This window comes from Antechinus flavipes, chromosome 6, assembly GCF_016432865.1.
Source record: "Antechinus flavipes isolate AdamAnt ecotype Samford, QLD, Australia chromosome 6, AdamAnt_v2, whole genome shotgun sequence".
Lineage (NCBI taxonomy): Eukaryota > Metazoa > Chordata > Mammalia > Dasyuromorphia > Dasyuridae > Antechinus > Antechinus flavipes.
The window spans coordinates 37,984,514-38,003,511 of NC_067403.1; the positions used below are offsets into that span (position 1 = coordinate 37,984,514).

General features: G+C 39.7%; 1 protein-coding gene across 1 annotated transcript in view; it reads right to left on the minus strand.

Moving 5' to 3' along the window:
• SCFD2 (sec1 family domain containing 2) overlaps positions 1-18,599 on the minus strand; it is a 383,959-nt gene extending 365,360 nt beyond the window's left edge. Inside the window, exons 1-3 of the mRNA XM_051966662.1 lie at positions 18,465-18,599; positions 17,476-18,370; positions 7,411-7,579 (exon numbers count right to left, since the gene is read on the minus strand). Of these exons, the coding sequence (XP_051822622.1) occupies positions 7,411-7,579; positions 17,476-18,370; positions 18,465-18,599 (1,199 nt within the window). The remainder of the gene's footprint in view (positions 1-7,410; positions 7,580-17,475; positions 18,371-18,464) is intronic.
• Between the last annotated feature and the right edge of the window lie 399 nt (positions 18,600-18,998).

An 18,998-nucleotide genomic window follows, 5' to 3' on the forward strand; every position in this document is an offset into this window, starting at 1 on the left:
TAAAAATGAATCTCTCTGTCAAAGGAAAACAATGAACACTTTCCTCACTCATCAAATAGAAGCCACTGGTGTATCCATGTATGCTAACTACTTTAAAATACATGAAGGTCTATTCCCCTGGGAGGACCGGGACAGAATTTTTCTCCTTGAACTCCTCAAGAACAATGAATAGACATTATAAAGAAGCAGATTCAGATTTAATGTAAGGGAAAACTTCCTACCAATCAGAGTTATCCAAAAGTGGAATGGACTGCTTCAAGAGGCAGGGATTACACTTCATTGAGGACTTCAAAGAAAGGCTGGGTGACTACTACTGAGTTCAAATCTGATCCCAGACACTTAACACTTCTTGGCTGTGTGACCCTGGGCAAGTCACTTAACCTCAACTGCCTCAGCAAAAAGAAAGAATGCAAAAAAAGAGATGTGGTAGCAGAATTCCTGCAGAGGTAAAGCTTGGGCTAGAGGGCCTTTCTGATCCCTCCATGGCTGGTAGAACTGCAGCCAGCTCCCTGACTCTATTCACTATCTCTGGCCAGTGCAATGATTGGGGGAAGGTGAAACAAGTGGACCTTAGTGTCATGACATGCAATGGATTGAAGAGCAGCCTATATACGACTGTCTGCATTAGCAGGGAGCATCACTATGGAGTCAAGATGGATCCAAGTCTAATCAAGAATGGAAAGCAGGGCCAAAAAGAGCAAAGATGAGAAAGGGAATAGGGCCAACCCCAGACTAAGAATCCACATGGGACAGAGGAATTGCTGCTTTCAGCACATGCTGCAAATGCTCTAGATAAGCCAGAAATCCAGATGGACAGAGAGAGAGCGCTAGCTCATAGTTCCATTTTATTTTCATTCTTATCTGTTCTCTTTGGTTGGCCAATGAGAAGTTTTTTTTTTTTTTTAACTGTTTATATATAAAGAGAAAGAGAGCTTTTTTTTTTACAAGGATTACATCAGGGATCATTTTTAACTATCAGTGTTTATATCACAATTGGAAACTTTTACTTCGTGTTAAATTGTTTTCATGGACAAGCATATCACTTACTCTCCGGCAATAGTATCCACCTGTTTTTCATCTCAATGTATTTTCCTCTCCCTGCCCCCCCATTTTCTTAAAGGTTTTGGGTTTTCTTATAGAAGTATATACAAAGGACCCTGCCCCCCACTTTCTTAAAAGGTTTTGGGTTTTCTTATAAAAGTCTATACAAAGGAAGCTGTGATTTGTTTTAATATCTCTTTGGCAATGAAAGTTTAATGTAACCATTTTCTCAGGCCCCCCCTTCCCTATGGCTTCAAATATCCTACTCTCAGGTCTCCCTAATTATAAAATGCATAAAATTATAAGATGGTCAAAAGATACAAACACAAAATTTTCAGATGAGGAAATTAAAGCCATCTACAGTCATATGGAAAAAAAGCTGTAAAACACTTTTGATTAGAGAAATCCAAATTTAAACAATTCTGGCATACCATCTCACATCTTTCAAATTGGCTAAGATGACAGGAAAAGATAATGATAAATGCTGGAGGGAGTGTGGGAAAACTGGGACACAGATTCATTGTTGGTGGAGTTGTGAAATGATCCAAACGTTCAGAAGAGCAATCTGGAACTATACCCAAAGGGCTATCAAACTGTACATACCCTTTGAACCCAGCAGTATCACAACTGGGTCTGTATCCCAAGGAAATCATAAAGAAGAGGAAAGGACCCACACGTGCAAAAATGTTTGTAGTAGCTCTTTTTTTGTAACAAAGAATTAGAAAATGAGTGGATCAATTGGGGAATGGCTCAATAAGTTGTGGTAGCTGAAGATAATGGAATATTATTGTTCTATAAAAAATGATCAACAAGCTGATTTTAGAAAGACCTTGAGAGATTTACAGAAACTGATGCTGAGTACAACGAGCAGAACCAGGAATATATTTTATACAATAACAGCAAAAATGTGTGATCAACTATGAAAGACTTGGTTCTTCTCAGTGGTTAAGATATCCAAAGCAATCCCAATAGGCTTTGGACAGAAAATGTCATCTGCATGCAGAAAAGTAACTTTGGAGATTGAATGTAAACCAACATATGCTATGTTTACTTCTTTTTTTCTGTTTATTTTTTCCCTCCCATGTTTTTTCCCTTCTGCTTTGATTTTTCTCTCCCACATGATTCATAAAGCAGTATGTCTTAAAAATAAATAAATGAAAAATAACCATAAGAGAAAAATAGATAAAATAAGTAAATTATTTTGTAAACTATAAAATTATTTATATGTGTACAATTATTTTGTGTAAATCTACACATACATATGAGCTCACCTTACTCATAAATAAGCCACGACTTCCCCTGGAAGTTACAATCTCTACTTCTTTTCATGGCCAAATTCTTGGTAAAGACAATTAGTTGCCTGAATTTAATCAATACCTGCCTGCTGGCCAAAGTGGCTTGTGACTGGACAATTCTATGGAAATTAAAGATACTAATTAGCATCTTCTTGGACAGATCTCAAGATTTCTCTTTATATCTCTGGGGCTGTCTCTCTACCGTAGAATATTTTTTACAATCACTACAAGCTTCAAGATTCTCTGACCCTTGTCAGCGTGTCTATGGAGTCTTTTATGTCATGATTCCCATCCACGTGACTATCCAGTGTATCAGCATCCTTCTGGAGATATGGTACCCAGAACTGAAGACTGTAAGACTGATGAAGTCAGCCCGCTAGGAATGTCCATAGACATTCACTTTTAATTTGGGAAGGGGAACAAGATAGGAATAAAGAACAATAAAAGAGCTTCAAAGAAACCAATACTGCAATGCTGGAGAAAGTGAGGCAAGTTAGAGATTAGAGAGTTTTGAATATTTTATTTGAAAGGGAGAGATTGTGCTGGGGGCATGCTGCCCCCAAGGCTGATGTCCAAAGCATCCAGCAACTAATGTGTTCTTCCCTTGAAGTATATATACATGTGGCTCAGCTACAGGGGTAGACTGAGGCAGGGGCGGAGTCAGAACACTGAAAGAAGGAATAGACTATCAATCCAGTTCTGACAGGATTGGGGAGGCACCGGACATTTTGATAAGTGAGGGAAGGTCTGGGGTCATGATGCCTAAGATAGAAGATCTTTCTCCTCATCAAACATCCTAATGATTGAGAGGGAGGAGGGGTAGTGTTGCAAGATTGAGCGGAACAATTAGGAACTGAGGCAGAACAATTCAGAGAAACCGAGGCAGGACAATTAGGGAAACTGAGGCAGAACAATAAAAGGGAACTGTGGCACAACAATACAAATAAAAGGCAGCTAATGGGTCCAAGAGCCCCCAAAGGGGAAAGAGGTGGAGTGAGTCTCCTGACAGAGCAGAACAGAGCAGGAAGACTTGCATGGCGCCATTGGCTCCCAGTTCTGCTTATGTACAGCTGACTATCCTTCCTAATTGTTATTACTTCCCTGTCCATTAATCATGAATTCATTTCCTGAGTCTTCTCACTGTCTCCTCTTTATCTTCTATACAAACATCCACTGTAAGCTCATTCACTCACTAGATTTCAATGAGTGCAGACATCTGGAGGTCTATGATGTCACTACCTCTAGAGGAACCCTCACCTAAAATGTGCTGCTGACACCTAAACTAATAGAAGATAAGAAACTTTTCATGATAACCCAGAAAAAAAAGAAAAGGGGGAGAGTGGAAGAGAAAGCAGAAATGGAATAGAACCTCATTAGCCTGAATACGTTCCCCTGAAGCTCTTCCCAGACAGAGGATCACGAAACTTCTGACATTATTATTAAAGATCACTTCAATCTCAGGATACTTTTTCCATTGTATGAAAGGCCCTACCAGCCTCTAAGGAGTCAGTTTGCTATAGGCAAAGCAAAATTCTATACCTGCATTCCAAAAAGTCAATAATATCAATACAGAAAGAGCAAAGCAAAAGAAGAGTCATTTATGTGGAAAAGGCCTGGCATCTTACCAAATATCAAGCCTGATTTGAATCAACAGTGTTACATGACAGCTAAAAAAGGAAAAATAACAACAATCATGCAATGAGGCTGCTGATCAGGATGCATTGATAGAAGCTCAGTATCCAGCATGAGAGAGAGACACTTCTGGTTTATTCAGCTCTCTGATTCTGGCCACCACAATGCCAAGCTGAAACATATCCACAGGAGGGGGGCCAGGATGTTGCGAAAACTAGAATCTATAATACAGAAGGAGAAACTGAAAGATATGAATGTGAAACATGTGAAGAAGTGGAGACTTTTTCAGTGTACAATATTCCTGGCCTGGCAATTTCTTACAGTAATGTAAACCCATCTAAGACTTGCTGGTAAACTGTAAGGAGTAAGCTAAGGTTCAGAGGTTAAGTAACTTGTCGAGGACCCCACAGGGAGTAAGTATCAGAGGCTGAATTGGAATCGAGCTCTTCCTGAATCCAAACTTGGCATTCCATCCAATACACAAAGCTGTGCTAAAAACAAAGGGCATCTTCAGCCAGGAGAGGAGACTCAGTGGAAGAAACTAGTAGTATCAAGCATGGGAAGGACTATCCCATGGAATGAGGAAGAAGCCGATCCAGCTTGGTCCCAGAGGCCAAAACTCAAAGTAAAGATCAAAAGTGCGGGGTAGACATTGGCCCAATATAAGGAAATACTAAGAATAATGCTGTGAAAAAGTGGTATGAGGTTAACTTCCCCCATTGCCAGAGGTCTTCAGGATGATCACTGGTAACGATGCAGTAGAAATGCTTGCCACTTAGATATAAGTGCAACAGCTCTGAGAATGGCAGCATTTCTAGATGACAATTCCTGTTTCCATGCCGGCTCTCACAGTCAACCTCTGGGGAAGCAATTTCTATAAAAAGAAGACACCAAAAAGCTGACCAATCAATACCAAAGGATGGTCCAGCTAAAGCACTAAGAGCCCTGAGAGATGGGCAGCCCATACCGGTAAGCCAAACCAGACCCACCACCTCGGCCCCATCTCCCCTCAGATCTCGATGTAGACAATTTAGCCCTCTGAACCCAAGAGCCTTGAGAATAGCAACGCTTCTAGTCCTGTACCCTCAGACTTCAGCCTTGGAAGCCACCCCTGCCAAGGCACAGACTGGAAGTTGCTTGTATGGAGGCTGTAGTCACAGCCATTGAAGACTCAGAATAGAAAGTCTATGACATTGTCAATTGGTTCAATATCAGAAAATGAGGCAGTTTTGTCCAAGGAAATGAGTCTAAAGGAGAGACATTTTATCTGATTTCCCATTGTGCTCTACACCTGCCACGTGAAACCTCGCCCACTGGAATATGAGCTCTTAGGGAGAAGAGAATGTCCTCTGTTTCTATTTGTACTCCCACCCATTAGGACAGTGCTTACTGAATGCTGCTTCAATGCATTTTTCTTTCATTCTTTTGTTCAGGTGGCTCTAACTGATCTTTAAATCACTTTTGAATTTCGACTTCTGCCCCCTTTTGGCAAGTGGAATTTCTCAGATCCAGCTCTTCTTTTCCATTTGCAAGAACAAAACCTTCACTGAAATTCTAAATGCTTTGTGTCTGCAAACCTCTCCAATAACTTCTAAATTGGACTACTTTCAGTGGCATTAATCTGATCTGCTATAATAGTAAGAATCCTTCTTGCACACTAGATTTAATCCCCTATTTAAACCAAGAGGTTGTAAATTATTCCTCATATAAAATCAAAATTATGGATCATATCATTTAAGATACTCTACAGACTGTTCAGACCACTTGTATTGGAATAAGAAAGGGACCAAAATCAGACAAGACAGATGAGAAGAGCTATTTGCCTAGATTATCTTTACTATTATTAGAGTCTAGAAATGATCTGGAAATTAGCTATCATTTAGTATTATGTCTTTTTATCATCAACATGGACAGCTAATTCTGTCTCTCTTTCTCTGTAAACCTAGTTTCTTCAGATCATTCTCCTGACCAAGAACCCACAATGGCTTCCCCCTGCCTATGTGATCCCGAAGAACCAACTTAAAGGCTCTCAATGATCTGGCCCCACTTTTTCTCTCCCATACATTCTCCCATCGAGCTGGTCTGTTTCCTTCCTCAACTTTATACTTTTACAGGCTTTGGCTTATCCTGTTTCTTTCCCCTATCCTACCCACCTGGCCATTGCCCTCACTCTTATGTTGAATTCATAATTAAAGCTACCTCTTCCACAATGTCTGGCCAAAGTCTAGAATCACAGGATGCTGTATCTGGCAAAGATCTTGGCAAAGATCATTTAAACAAGCTTCAATTTAAACATGTTCACCAAGAGAAGTAACTTGACCAAAGACCAAATGCACACCCATTAAGGTGGAATTGAGCTGGGATATAAATCATAGTCTATTTAAATCTAAACCCAAGGCTCTTCTAGGACATCTAGGACATCTAAAAATATTTGAAATACATCATATTTCTTTCCTATTTCTACAAAGCATCTCTAGCCCAATATGAGGTACACAATGGACACTCATCAAAGATCTGCCTATTCTCTGTACTTCCCTATGTTTCTGATATATGTACAGACTTTTTCCAGGCAATAATTCCTCTAAAAGATTCTTAAAGGCTTAGATGACCACTTTTAGGGTACAATGGGATTTTCTTCCAGGTATGGCTTGCTACAGTCCCTTTACACTGTCAGAGTCTGTGGTTCTGTTTCTCCCCTTCTTTTGTCTACAGTCGAAACTCAAACGCAACTCATTTTTTTCCACAAAATAGTGATAAATTTTAGTAGATCAAAATTAACAACTACACTGATATTATTGATTCCTAAATTATAAAGCTTTCTGTGACTGAAAGATAAAACCATAATAGGAAGAATTCAATATTTTGCTTAAAAATATCAAAAATTACCATAAAAGAAGTCTAAATATATTTTTTCACTTCCAAAATAATGCTTCCACAATGAAGAAAGTCAAGAAGGTAATTTGACTCTTTCTATATCTACATCATTTCTGGCCATAATTATTTGAGAGAAAAGGGGAGGGAAGACCAAGATTTTCCCTGTCTTCTAAAGTATGAATTCTTGAAGAAAGAAAGAAAAACAACATATAATTTACACAGAAAATTATAATACAGTTCCAGAACCACATGGACTGTGTAATAGCTATGTGAATAATAGGAGAAAGGCTGAGAAAACTTACACATCATGTAATTCCAGGTCTGAGAAATGGAAAGTCATAGATCAACTTCCTTAAGTGTTCTTGAGGACAATCTTATATGATACTTCTATGAAATTCTACACTTTGATTTATTTGAATGTTTGTGGGATATAGCTATTATAAAGTTAGAGAAAATTATTTTAAATGCTATCCACTAAAGATTTTGTCAGCCAGAGAAGGGTTTTGCTCCATGTTCCCATCGCAGAGAAACATTCCTTTGGGAAGAAAAAAGAAGAAGCACATCTTACTTGGACTGGGCTAAGCAGCCAGGTGCTACGAGTGTGTAATTCTCTTCCTTTGTCTGGAATGCAGTGAGTTCCACCATATTAATCATCACATCATTTGTGTGGCCCGGAAGTTTGGGAAGAAACGAAATTATCTTCTCTACTAAATTGTCTCCATGGTGTCCAACGGCTCCTATTGAAACAAAAATTAGAATAAAAATGGTCAGAGAATGGGGGGGAAACCCAACACTGTTTTGAGGGGAAAATAGCTAATCAGTCTTCAGAAGCAAAATAAATATTATATAAGGTTTTGCCACCAACTAAGAAGTCATAATATTTTGGAAGTAGAAAGGACTTCAGAGGTTGCCTAGGCTAACTTATTCATGTTACAGATACTAAAATGAACGACTAAATGAAGCAGTTATTAAGTGTTTACTATGTTTATAGCAATGAAAATAGGAATAGTAAAATAATACCATCCCTGACTTTAAAGGAGGTCACATTCTAATGAGAGAAATAAAAGGATTTAGCTGTGGGCCAGATGGAAAATCCTATGGTTCTTTGGGCATAGCAGCAAAAGCAACAGCAATGCCTCTCTAATGCTACTTCTACTGACAAAATCGTATCTTTGGCTGATGTCAAACCATTTGACAATGTCCAAAACTCTGGTGTTAAAGAATTTTCTTTTCTGGTTCTTCAGTAGCTATGGTGATAGTACCTGCAGAAACAACTGCCAGACTACATCCTAACAATGAATGGCTGCTTCTTAGGATGTTATCTGAAGGCATGGTGCTAGAAAGCAAGGCTATTTCCAAGGCTCTTGGGTTCAAGATCCCCACCAAGGTCTAAGGGGAGTTAAGTAGTTAAAGTGGTGGTTTGTCTAGCCTGGCATATGCTGCCACCCTGCTGCCTCCTATCTTTCTTGCTCTATCTCTGTCCCTATGTTTCTTGTCTGTTTTGTCTTGCTCTATGTGTGTGTGTATATGTGTGTGTGTGTGTGTGTGTGTGTGTGTGTCTGTGTGTGTGTGTGTGTGTGTGTGTGTGTGTGTATACACACCTTGCTGCTTAAACTAGGCTAGTTTGCCTGCCCTATGGGTGGTTGGCAGTTGATAAGAAATGTCTTGGTTAGTTTAAATGAACTCTCCAAGGCCATTCTGTTAATAGAATATAAATCTCTTAGTACCAGTCTTGTCTTGTGTCTTTTTTGTGACACCTTAATGCCTTCTGAAACATCACAACTCAGAAAAGTAAATGTAAGTGGAAGTCATGAAATTCTGAATCAGTCCTCAAGAGAGAATTATCCCCTTAGTTTCTAGGTTTTTTCCATCACAAAAAGAACTTCTAGGAATATTTTTGCACATATAGAGCTTCTTGTTCTTTCTTTGATCTCCTTTGGGGCTAGGCTTAGCAGTAAGATAGTTGGGTCAAAGGGATGCATTCTTCAGTAATTTCTTGTGTACAACTACAAATTGTTTGATTGAACCCATTCACAGGGTCAGAACGTCTGCTTTCCCACATCTTTTCCAACATTTATCATTTTCCTGTTATAAAATGATGAACAATGAAATGAGGAGAATCAGGAGAACAATTTTAAAGGCAAACCTGCAGTTTTTTGGAAACCTGCAAGACAAACATGCTGTACATTCTTCTTCAGGCTGCACTTCTAATTTCCTTTTCCATGTCCATTTCTACATCCTAAACCCTCCCCTGCAGACTCTCTCCTTCAAATGGATAACTCCAACAAAACTTCCACTCAAGGTGGTCCCCCAAGCCAGCCATGTCTCATTCCTTTTTTTTCTCCCTTCCCCACCCAAATCCTTTACAACTTCCATTTTTGAAGATTTTTCCTCTCAGCAGAATGTAATCTCCTTAGGACAGAAAAGCTTTTCTTTGGATTTGGATTTGCATTCTCAGCAATAAAACAGTACAGAGCACGTAGTAATATTTAATAAATGCTTGACTTATTACATGACAGAGAAGTGATGATTTAATGTGCAGAATAAGACATCCGGTTTTGTATAATAATTGAGGGAATTTGTTTTTGTTTACTATGCATATTTATTAACAATATATTGTAGGATTCTGTCTGAATCCATTTTGCTATCCACTGCCATTTTATGGGAGAGATCATCCCATTCACACTCACAATTAATATTATTAACTCTTTATTTTCTGCCACCCTATTTTTCCCAGGCATAACACTTCCCTCAATTTGCCCTCCCTTTTTTCAGCTTCCTTCTTCCTTTTCACCTTCTACTTTTGCCCTCCCTTCTATTAGCTTTCCTTCCTCCTTTCCTCCTACTTCTCTATAGGGTAAGATAAATTATTATACCAAACTAAGTATGTATGATATTCTTCTGAAGAGATTAAGGTTCAAACAATGCTCACCTCCCTCTTTCCCTCTATCTTAGTAGGTCTTTTGTGCGATGTAATTTATGCCATTTTACCTCCCTTCCTCTTCTTCCAGTATAATCCTTTTGCCACTCCTAATTTTTTTATATGGTTAGATTAAAGTCAACTTATACCTTCACCTTCTAAGCATATCCCTTCTAACTGCCCTGACAAAGATAACAGTTCTCAAGAGTTATACATTTCATCATCTTATGTAGGGGTTTGTAAACATTGTAATCTTTAAAAACAAAAAAAAACAAAAAAAAAACCTTGGTTTTTCCATGAAAGATGATGCTTAATTTTTCTGGGTAGTTGATTCTTGGTTGCAGTTCAAGCTCCTTTGCTCTCCGGAGGATCATATTCTAGATCTTTCAAGTCTTTAATGTGGAAGCTATTGTGACTCTTCAATATTTGAAGTGTTTCTTTCCGGCTGCTTGCAGTATTTTCTTCTTGATCTGATAATTCTGGAATTTAGCTATGATACTCCTTGGAGTTTTCATTTTAGAGTCTTTTTTAGGGCATTGGTGGATTCTTTCAACGATTATTTTACTTTCTACTTCTAGGATATCAAGGCAATTTTCTTTAATGATTTCTTGAAAGATGTTGTCTAGCTTGGCTCTTTTCAACAATATAGTGATTCAAAGCAATTCCAATGGATTTTTTCAGTCTTAATTTTTTTTTTTTATAAATAATAGCTTTGTATTTTTCAAAATACATGCAAAAACAGTTTTCAATATTCACCTTTGCAAAACCTTGTGTCCAAAGTTTTCTCTCTTCCTTCTCTCCTCCTCCTCTCCCAGAAATTAAATGATCCAATATAGATTAAATATGTGCAATTCTTCTTAAACATATTTCCACATAGCTTTTAGGTAGTTCAATAATTCTTAGGTGGTCTATATTACATATTTTTCCCCCTCTCTAATGAGGTATTTTACATTTTCTTTTTTTCTTTTTAAATTTTGTTTGATTTTTTGATCTCTCATTCAATCAATGCACTTCTATTTGTCCAATTCTAAGTTTTAGTGAATTATTTTCTTACAGATTTTTTTAAACCTCATTTTGCATTTGGCCAACTGTACTTTTAAAGGACTTGTTTTGTTCAGTGGGTTTTTTTCCATTTTGCCAATTTTAGTTTTTAAGAAGTTGGATTTTTTTTTCCATTTCACCAAATTTATTTTTTAAGGACTTGTTTTCTTCAATTTTTGTGCTTCCTTTTCCAAGGTATTTCACAATTCTTTCATAATTCTCCCATGCTCTCATTTCTTTTCCCCATTTTTCCTCTCTCTCTCTCTCTCTCTTTTTTGAGCTTGTCCAAGAGGGCCTTTTGAGCTTGACATCACTTCATATCCCCCTTTGAAGGTTCACTGTAGGCATTTTGCCTTTGCTGTCCTCTTCTGGGTTTGTGTTCTGATCTTCCCTCACTCCACAGTAGCTTTCTAAGGTCAGAGTTCTTTTTGGTTTTTTGCTCATTTTTAAAAGTTGAGCTCTGCTCCTAGGGCACAGGGAAGATTGTCTAAGCTTCTTTTTGCAGAGGGATAGGAGCCACTCACTGCCTCCACTGGGGCGAGTGGTTCTACAGGTTTTCCCACTGTGTTGGGTGGGCCTGACCAAATCCTGCCTGTTATGCTGAGTTTCCAGGGCTCACAATTTACCTTCTGTGATTGTCTTGGAGGTCTCACAGTTAGTCTGCTGATCCACTGGCCTTCTGAACCTGTCAGAGTAGCCAAAGTTGCTATATTTTGGCTAAGAGCCTCCAGCTAGATTTCCCCACACCTAGCTGCTGAGCCTGCGCTGGGCCATGTTTCCTTCTGTCCAGTTGAGAGACACCTTTTCTGAAGCCCTTCCAAGATGTCTTAAGCTGAAAAATTATTACACTCCAAATGTCTGTGGGTTTTGTCACTCCAAAATGCACTCAGAGACTTGATTTAGCTTTGATTCTGAAGGAAGCTGGGGAGAGATCAGGCAATGTCCTGTCTACTCTTCACTATCTTGGCACCACCCCTGATCTGGACATGTTTTTTTGTTACAAGGAACTTTGCAAGATCTTTTGAATATAGAATCCTTAAGCTAGATTTCACAGACATTCAGGAGAGTTCAATTTATTTAGTATTCCAGAGATCTTGAGGAAGAAACTTCTGCCCAAGTTTTAAGGTGTCAGACAGGACAAAGAAACAAGAGTAAAACTCAAGCAAATGAACTTATAAAGAGGAAAATAAGAGGTGAGAGGAGAGTGACAATGGTCACTCTGGAATACCAGTTTTGCTGTCAAGTGTATGGATGTATTGGGAAAAGGGAAGAAAAGGATATAGCAGACCAATTAGAAGGCTTTTATAATAACTGATATAAGAAATAATACAAGCCTGGACTATAGTTTTAGAGAGAGGTGGATACAAAAAGCAACAGAATTGGAAAGAAAAAATGGAATTGTCAAGACTTGACAAATGACTGGCTATTGGGGAGTCCTGGATTATTTTCATATTGTATAACTTGGGAACCGTGGTTTTGCTATATAAGATATATCCATTAAGAGCCATTCTTCAAAAAGAGATAGGTAGACAAGGAATATGAACAGTTTCCCATATAAATTAACACACATGAAAAAATGCAGTCACTAGTAAGAAAAATACAAATCACCTCATACTCAAATTGGCAAAGATAATACTAGCAAATATTAGAGGGATTGTGGGAAGACTAGAATACTTATACATTACAGCTGAAGCTGGGAATTTGTCTAACTATTCTGAAAAAAACAAGGTGGAATTCCTTACGAAAAGTGAATATATGCTATCCATACTCACTGACCCCATGTTGCCATCTCTGGGCATATAACCCAAAGGAAGTAAAAACCAGAAGGTCTCACATATGCAAACATATTCACCATAGGCTGAAAAGACATGTGCTTCCACTGAGTTGAGAGGTGAGGGATTAGAGGCATAGAACATTGCATGTATTGTTAGATTTGCTCACTATTTCTGACTATTTTACATAACTTTTTCTTTGTTACAAAGAGGTCTGTACTATGATATGGATTGGCAAATCACGAAATGACCAATACACAAAAAAAGCTACCTAAAAAAAATTTCAGAAACATGTGAAGGAGATATAATAACTGAAAATCCTGCTAATTTTGCCTAATTCTTGCTTCTTAAAAAAGCGAGTGAATATGTAGGAAAGCATTTTAAGATTCTGCTGACAGCCTAACTGGCTTGTGATTTTTATAGTCATGGTATTATAATGCTTAGAAAACCTTATTTTAAATGCATCAAGTACTAAAAATCATAGCTGCTTATTTTTATCAAATGGATCACCAATTTGGGATTACTTTAGATAGTAAGAATAATAGTTCACATTTATATTGTATTTAAAGGTTTGCAAAACAATGCATATATTTATTTATTTGATCCTCACAATAACTCTATGAGAAAGATGCTTTTATAATGACTTTTTATTAGGTCGGGAAATTGAGTTTTAGGGAAAGTGACATACCCAGGATCACAGAGCTAATAAGTGTCTGAGAGAAGATTTGAACTCAGGTTTTCTTATATCTATGTCGAGTATTCTCTTTTCTATTCCACATTACCTCAAACACAACACTTCAAAATAGATTGTTATGGCAAACTTTTCTCTCAGGGAAAAAAGTGCTTGAATTTGTTACCATAGTTGGAAGTTTAAAAAAAAAAAAAAAAGTACTTGTTTTGGCCATTGAAATCATAGGGAGTCCAATAGTTACTCTGAGTTTCTGAGTCTTGCAATGATGGATGGTACTGCTTATTCAGATACTTAATCCCTCGACAATATCAACATTCCCTCTGTCTTTTAAGGGTTAGTCCTTAGTCTCCTGGATTTAATCCAAGAAAAAGGTTTTTATTCTTCTTAAATCTAGAAGGGTCAAACCAATAAAGGAAAAATCAATTCTGAGTTCTCCACAAATTGTATAATTTTAACATGAAGACCATTAGTAAAACCTCCTGGCTGATGTCAAATGTCATAAGGGAAAAGGAGAGGAAACAAGACCCAAGTTATATAAATCAAATCTAACCTCTAAATTTTTCTTGGAAGCCAATCAGCAGACAAAGCTACCTATGAATGCAACTATTAAATGCTCTGTGCAACAATGGTTGAAGCAGCTGGCCCAAGTCTTCAGCAACAGAAGTTCCCGGTGGTCTCCATGTAGAACAAAAATCTGTTCTGAAAGTCACAAAAGTATAAGCAGGAACTGCCAGTCACATCTTATGAAAAAAACTAAACTTTCTATGTGTTCAAAATGTGGAACAAAGTGAACAAATGAACTTACTAATTATAATTACCAATCAAAGAAGACACAAAGAGCCTAAGAGCTCTTAAAAATGTAAACGATTGATGCTTTGGGGTAGATGACCACAAAAAGATGACACACCAAAATTACAAATAAAAGTCACTGTTCATACTTTTTTTTAACAGTAATATTGTTGGTGATATACCACATGTTTACAGATCACATAATACCACTGTTTGGGAAGAATTTAAATAAATGAATGAAAAATCATTAAGTCCTTACTTGTAAAAAACACTGAACTAAAGTGGACAGCCAGTCAATGAAAAAGATACATAGTGAGCAGAAATAGGCTAAAATACATTATGAGGGAATTAACTGCACAAGAAAAACTGTATAAAGGATGTCATGAGAAAGATGTAGGAACAGAACAGAATGTATGTCATATCAGATAGGTATGAGATAACAAACAGTTTGTGGAATATATTGGTAATTATAAAATGTCAACAGATATATAAAGTAACATGATTGAAACCACTGAATTTGCAGGAGAATATGAACAAGAATATCCCAGAATGAAAGAGCCTGCATATATTGGTAGTGATCTACATCACTACAGGATGCAATCGGGTCCATTTAAATATCAATAAAGTTCATAAATTGTTTTGACAATTTTCATATTCACCCAAATGAAATGTGATATAGACCAATATACCAGATGTCAGTTTACTGACACAGAATCATGATGAAACTCTTCTACAAGAGATCCACAAAAGAATGGACCAACATATTATCTGACTTCTTTAAATGGAACTAAAATATATAATCACTAGGTGCAACAGACATCATCTGACAAAGATCCATTTGAGAACTCTTCAACTCAATTCAACCTGTTCTCCATCATGCAGGATCAAAAGTCATCATATTTGAATTACATTTACTTATTTCCAATCCCTAAAGCTAACTGTAACTATGAGGATTTACCATATTTAAGATACAAGAAGAAAGCTCACTTATAATACACCACACGCCAAAAGATGATGGTTACATGAGTAAAATAAAATTGCAGTTTTTCAAGGTTGAGAAAGGAGGCACTAGAAAATTGAATGACTCCTTCTGAAGTATTGTCCTCAGGACTTTTTTTTTAATACAGACTTATATACTTTTTGTAAAAAAAGAACTCCAGATGTAGTCTGACCAAGGTAGAATACGACACTATGTTGTTCTCTAACTAGTGTAGCATGGATGTGGAATCAAGTCACTGAAAGCCTGGCTCCTGATATAATAGCTGTATCCCCTTTTTTTCTGGGCTAGCTCATTCACTCCAGTCTGTACTCACACCAGCAAGTATGAGAAATGGAGCACTTCTTCAGTATAAGTATGATCACTCTACTAGCAAACTCTCTCAGGGTCCAAGGGATAATTGGTGTGAAAAGGAAAAACTTTTACTACTTATAACTGTACCTCCTGAGCCCCGACCAGGGTACTTCCCATTTATATAAAAATGGCCATGACACCATTGACTCTTAAACATGAAACATTTGCCTAAATGATAAGGCAAAAAGCAAGCATAGTCATAGTATTTACTTAATAGAATAATCACAGTATTCACTTAACAGAAATGAAAAGCAGCAAGGACTAAAATGTGAATAGTTTACTCACAAACCTAAATCACATTCTTCCACTAACACACACAGGGTCCTTGTAAGAGAACTTACAATGCAGAACAGAAGACTTAGATATTAGTGATTTCTTTTAGGGAAGAGTCTACACCATGTGGCACTTTAGGGAAGAGTCTACATCATGTGGCACCTGTATCTCTTCTAAGTTTCCTCCTGGATAAGTTGCTTCTCTTTACTTGGACTACTTAAGCACTGTGAAATTCTTTTAGTAAGCAGTAGTGCTATATTTTCTCAGCAAAAAAGCAGTCCTAATGTTCCTGCAACATTTACCATCTCGTATTTAATTTAGATCTGTTCCTTTTCTTTTAGAATTCTTTTATTTTTTATTTTTGAACCTCCCAGACATAGGATACAATAGACTACTAATAATTATCTGCTCTTTGATCCAAGATAATATCCCCCAAAGACCTGTATTTTGAGAAGGAAAGCTAGTGTATTCATTACATACATTCAAATGTACACCTAACTGGCAATCAGTGTATAAAGCTAACCTCCTTCTTTGTAGATATTCTTGCTTTCTGTATCACTGTGGTCTCTTTTTCATTGTAAGGTCCTACAGGACAGGAATAACAACTCTTTGGCATTTGCAAATCACAGACATATGCCTAGGGGATATATGGCAAATAGTGCTCCCACTATGAAAACAGTTGTACAGCAAGAAACGCATTACCTATCTTTCCAGATATAAAAAGCATAAAGAACCCAATTACCAGGAGATCAATGTTTATCTAACTGGAAATAAGACAAAAAGACGACATGAGAGATCAATTTAACAATGCAATAAATTAAATCACACATGTTTGCCTTGTGGAAAATTGTTAAAAAAAACATTTTCACAGATCTTTCACAGAAATGATCAATATGCTGGACAAATGTTTTCTCCCCAAAACAACTATCTTAAGAGAAAGTGTCACTTATGACAAAGTTGGAGAAAGATGAACTAGGCCCCAAGTGATTCTCTGCAGCCACACTGAGTTAACAGCATGATACACTATGACAATTTCTTATCAGTAAAACTAAAATCTAAATTTCCATATATATCTATGAATCCCAAACAATCTTATCAACAAATTAACACTTTGTAAATGTTTATTTCCCAATCAATCCAGGAAATGCTAATCACAGGTTTCTCTGTTTTAATTGGAACCAATTTAACTAGAGTCTGTTTTGTATCTAGAGGTCTGGTTTGGAATAATTATTGCTATCCTCTGAATGTAACAATGAAGAAAAAATCAGGAAGTTCCTCTGTTTATTTAGAAGATGTCATTTCTTGGATGGACAAATGACTTAAATGTTCTAATTTTGCCTGTCAGTTTTCTGTCCGTGATTAAATTATACAGTAAGTAAATTATACAACTTCCTTTGGCACAGATGGCTCAATTTGCTAATGAGCATGAGGCTTATTATGGCTTTTCAACTCCAAGCGGTAGTTTATGTCTTTAATATTCAATCCAAAGACAACGGATTAAGCTAACTACATTTTACCGTTTTTTCCTCAAAGTACATGTTTTCCAGGCGAATTTTCAAAAAGGCCCAGCACTAAGCTGCCCGCGCACTGCCTAGCAAGCCTTCTCCAGGTAAGGCAGAAATTAAGTTTCCTTTTCCTGGAGGCTTTCGGCGCTGGCGGCAGAGACACCTGCAGGGGCACTTGGAGGGTGTGTCTCCCTACCCCGGACCTCCGGCCCCGCGGCCCCACTCCCCTCCTCCTTCCCCGAAGCCTCAGGCGGGGCCCGGGCTGTGCGCGGCCCGGAGCTCGCCACCCACCTGTGAGATCCAGGGTCCGGTCCACGAAGAGCAGCGAGGCCCGGCCCGCGGCCGCCTTGCGGCGGCTCTTGGCCGGCCCGTAGCCGGCCAGGTCGGCGGCCAGCGCGCGGCTGAGGCTGCCCACGGAGAAGCACTCCTCGCGGACGCCGAGGTGCTCGCAGAAGGCGCTGAGGCCGGACACCAGGCACCGGATCTGCAGCTGCAGCTCGGGGCTCAGGCTGCAGGCGTCCAACTCGGCCAGGCTGGCCAGCTTCCTCTTGTCCGGCCGGGCGCTGTTCAGCAGCCTCAGGTCCCGGGGCAGGAGCGGAAAGAGCGAGGCGAAGGCCGGGGTCACGGCCAGGTGGGGTGCCAGGGGGGCGAGCAGCAGGGGGACGTGCAGCACCTCGGCCGTGTAGTTCATGTTGCCCATCCACTCACAAAGCTTTTCCTCCAGCTGCTCGAACACGGGCTGCTGCCCCTCCAGCTCGGCCACGGCCCCGGCCGGCAGGTGGCTGGCGGTCAGGTGCGCGGGGTGGCCCACGGCGGTGACCACCACGCAGTACTGGAAGTGGCTGCGGCTCACGAGGTCCCGCAGGGTCTCCACGGTCCGGCCCTTGAGCAGACAGCTCAGCACGAACAGGGCTTTGGGCTGGCCGGGACCCCCTCCGGCCGCCTGCGGGCCAAACTCCCGCACGTCCCACGCAGGACCTCCCACGGCGGCGAGCAGCCGCTCCGAGCCGCAGCTCCAGTGCAGGCTCTCGGCGCAGGCGGCGTCCAGGTAGACCACGGCCCTCTTCGCTTTGGCCAGCACCTGCTCCCATGCCTGCTGGGCGAAGGACTGCGCCCCGGGGCGCTCATCTCCGCGGGGACTTGGCCTCGGGCCGGCGCGATCGCCCCGAATTCCCCGGGCCAGGAACTACAGCCCAAGGGAGGAGGTGACAGTCAACACAGTACACGTGGTACGCTCTCTGACGCGGCAACTGCGGGCGCCAGATGATGACGCAGAAAACCAAACTGCGCGGCGATTGGCGGATCTTGGGAGCGGCGAGGGAGGAGAAAGGGGTGTGTCTGCCCGGCTTCTCCCCTGGACTCGGGGGGAGGGGAGGCAGCTCAGATCGGGCTGCTGCGTTCGGAAAGCCGGGCATCTGGAAGGGGCGGGTTACCTGGGCACATTCTTTTTGACAGAATGAAAAAAAAAAAAGAAAAAGTAATCTGAGAGCCCTTGCCTTTCCTTCTTGCTTTGGAACAACCTGCTTTCAGCTTGCAGCCCCCTTAGTTCAAGTCCATTTCAACGAGAGCTCCCTGCGAGTGCCGAGCGTCTCCTCCAGTTTGTGTCCCCAGCTGCTCGCTGCAAGCGCGGACCAGATGCTGTTTTCTTTCATTAATGCATGTATGCATTCATTCCTTCCCTCCTCCACGAGTGCTCCCCTCTCATCCTTCCACCGTCTTCCACACCAGAACACTTGTTTTCGTATTTATTTATTTCGTATAGGAAACCGAAGCCAAAACTACTCACACACACACACGGGAGTGGGAGGGGGAGA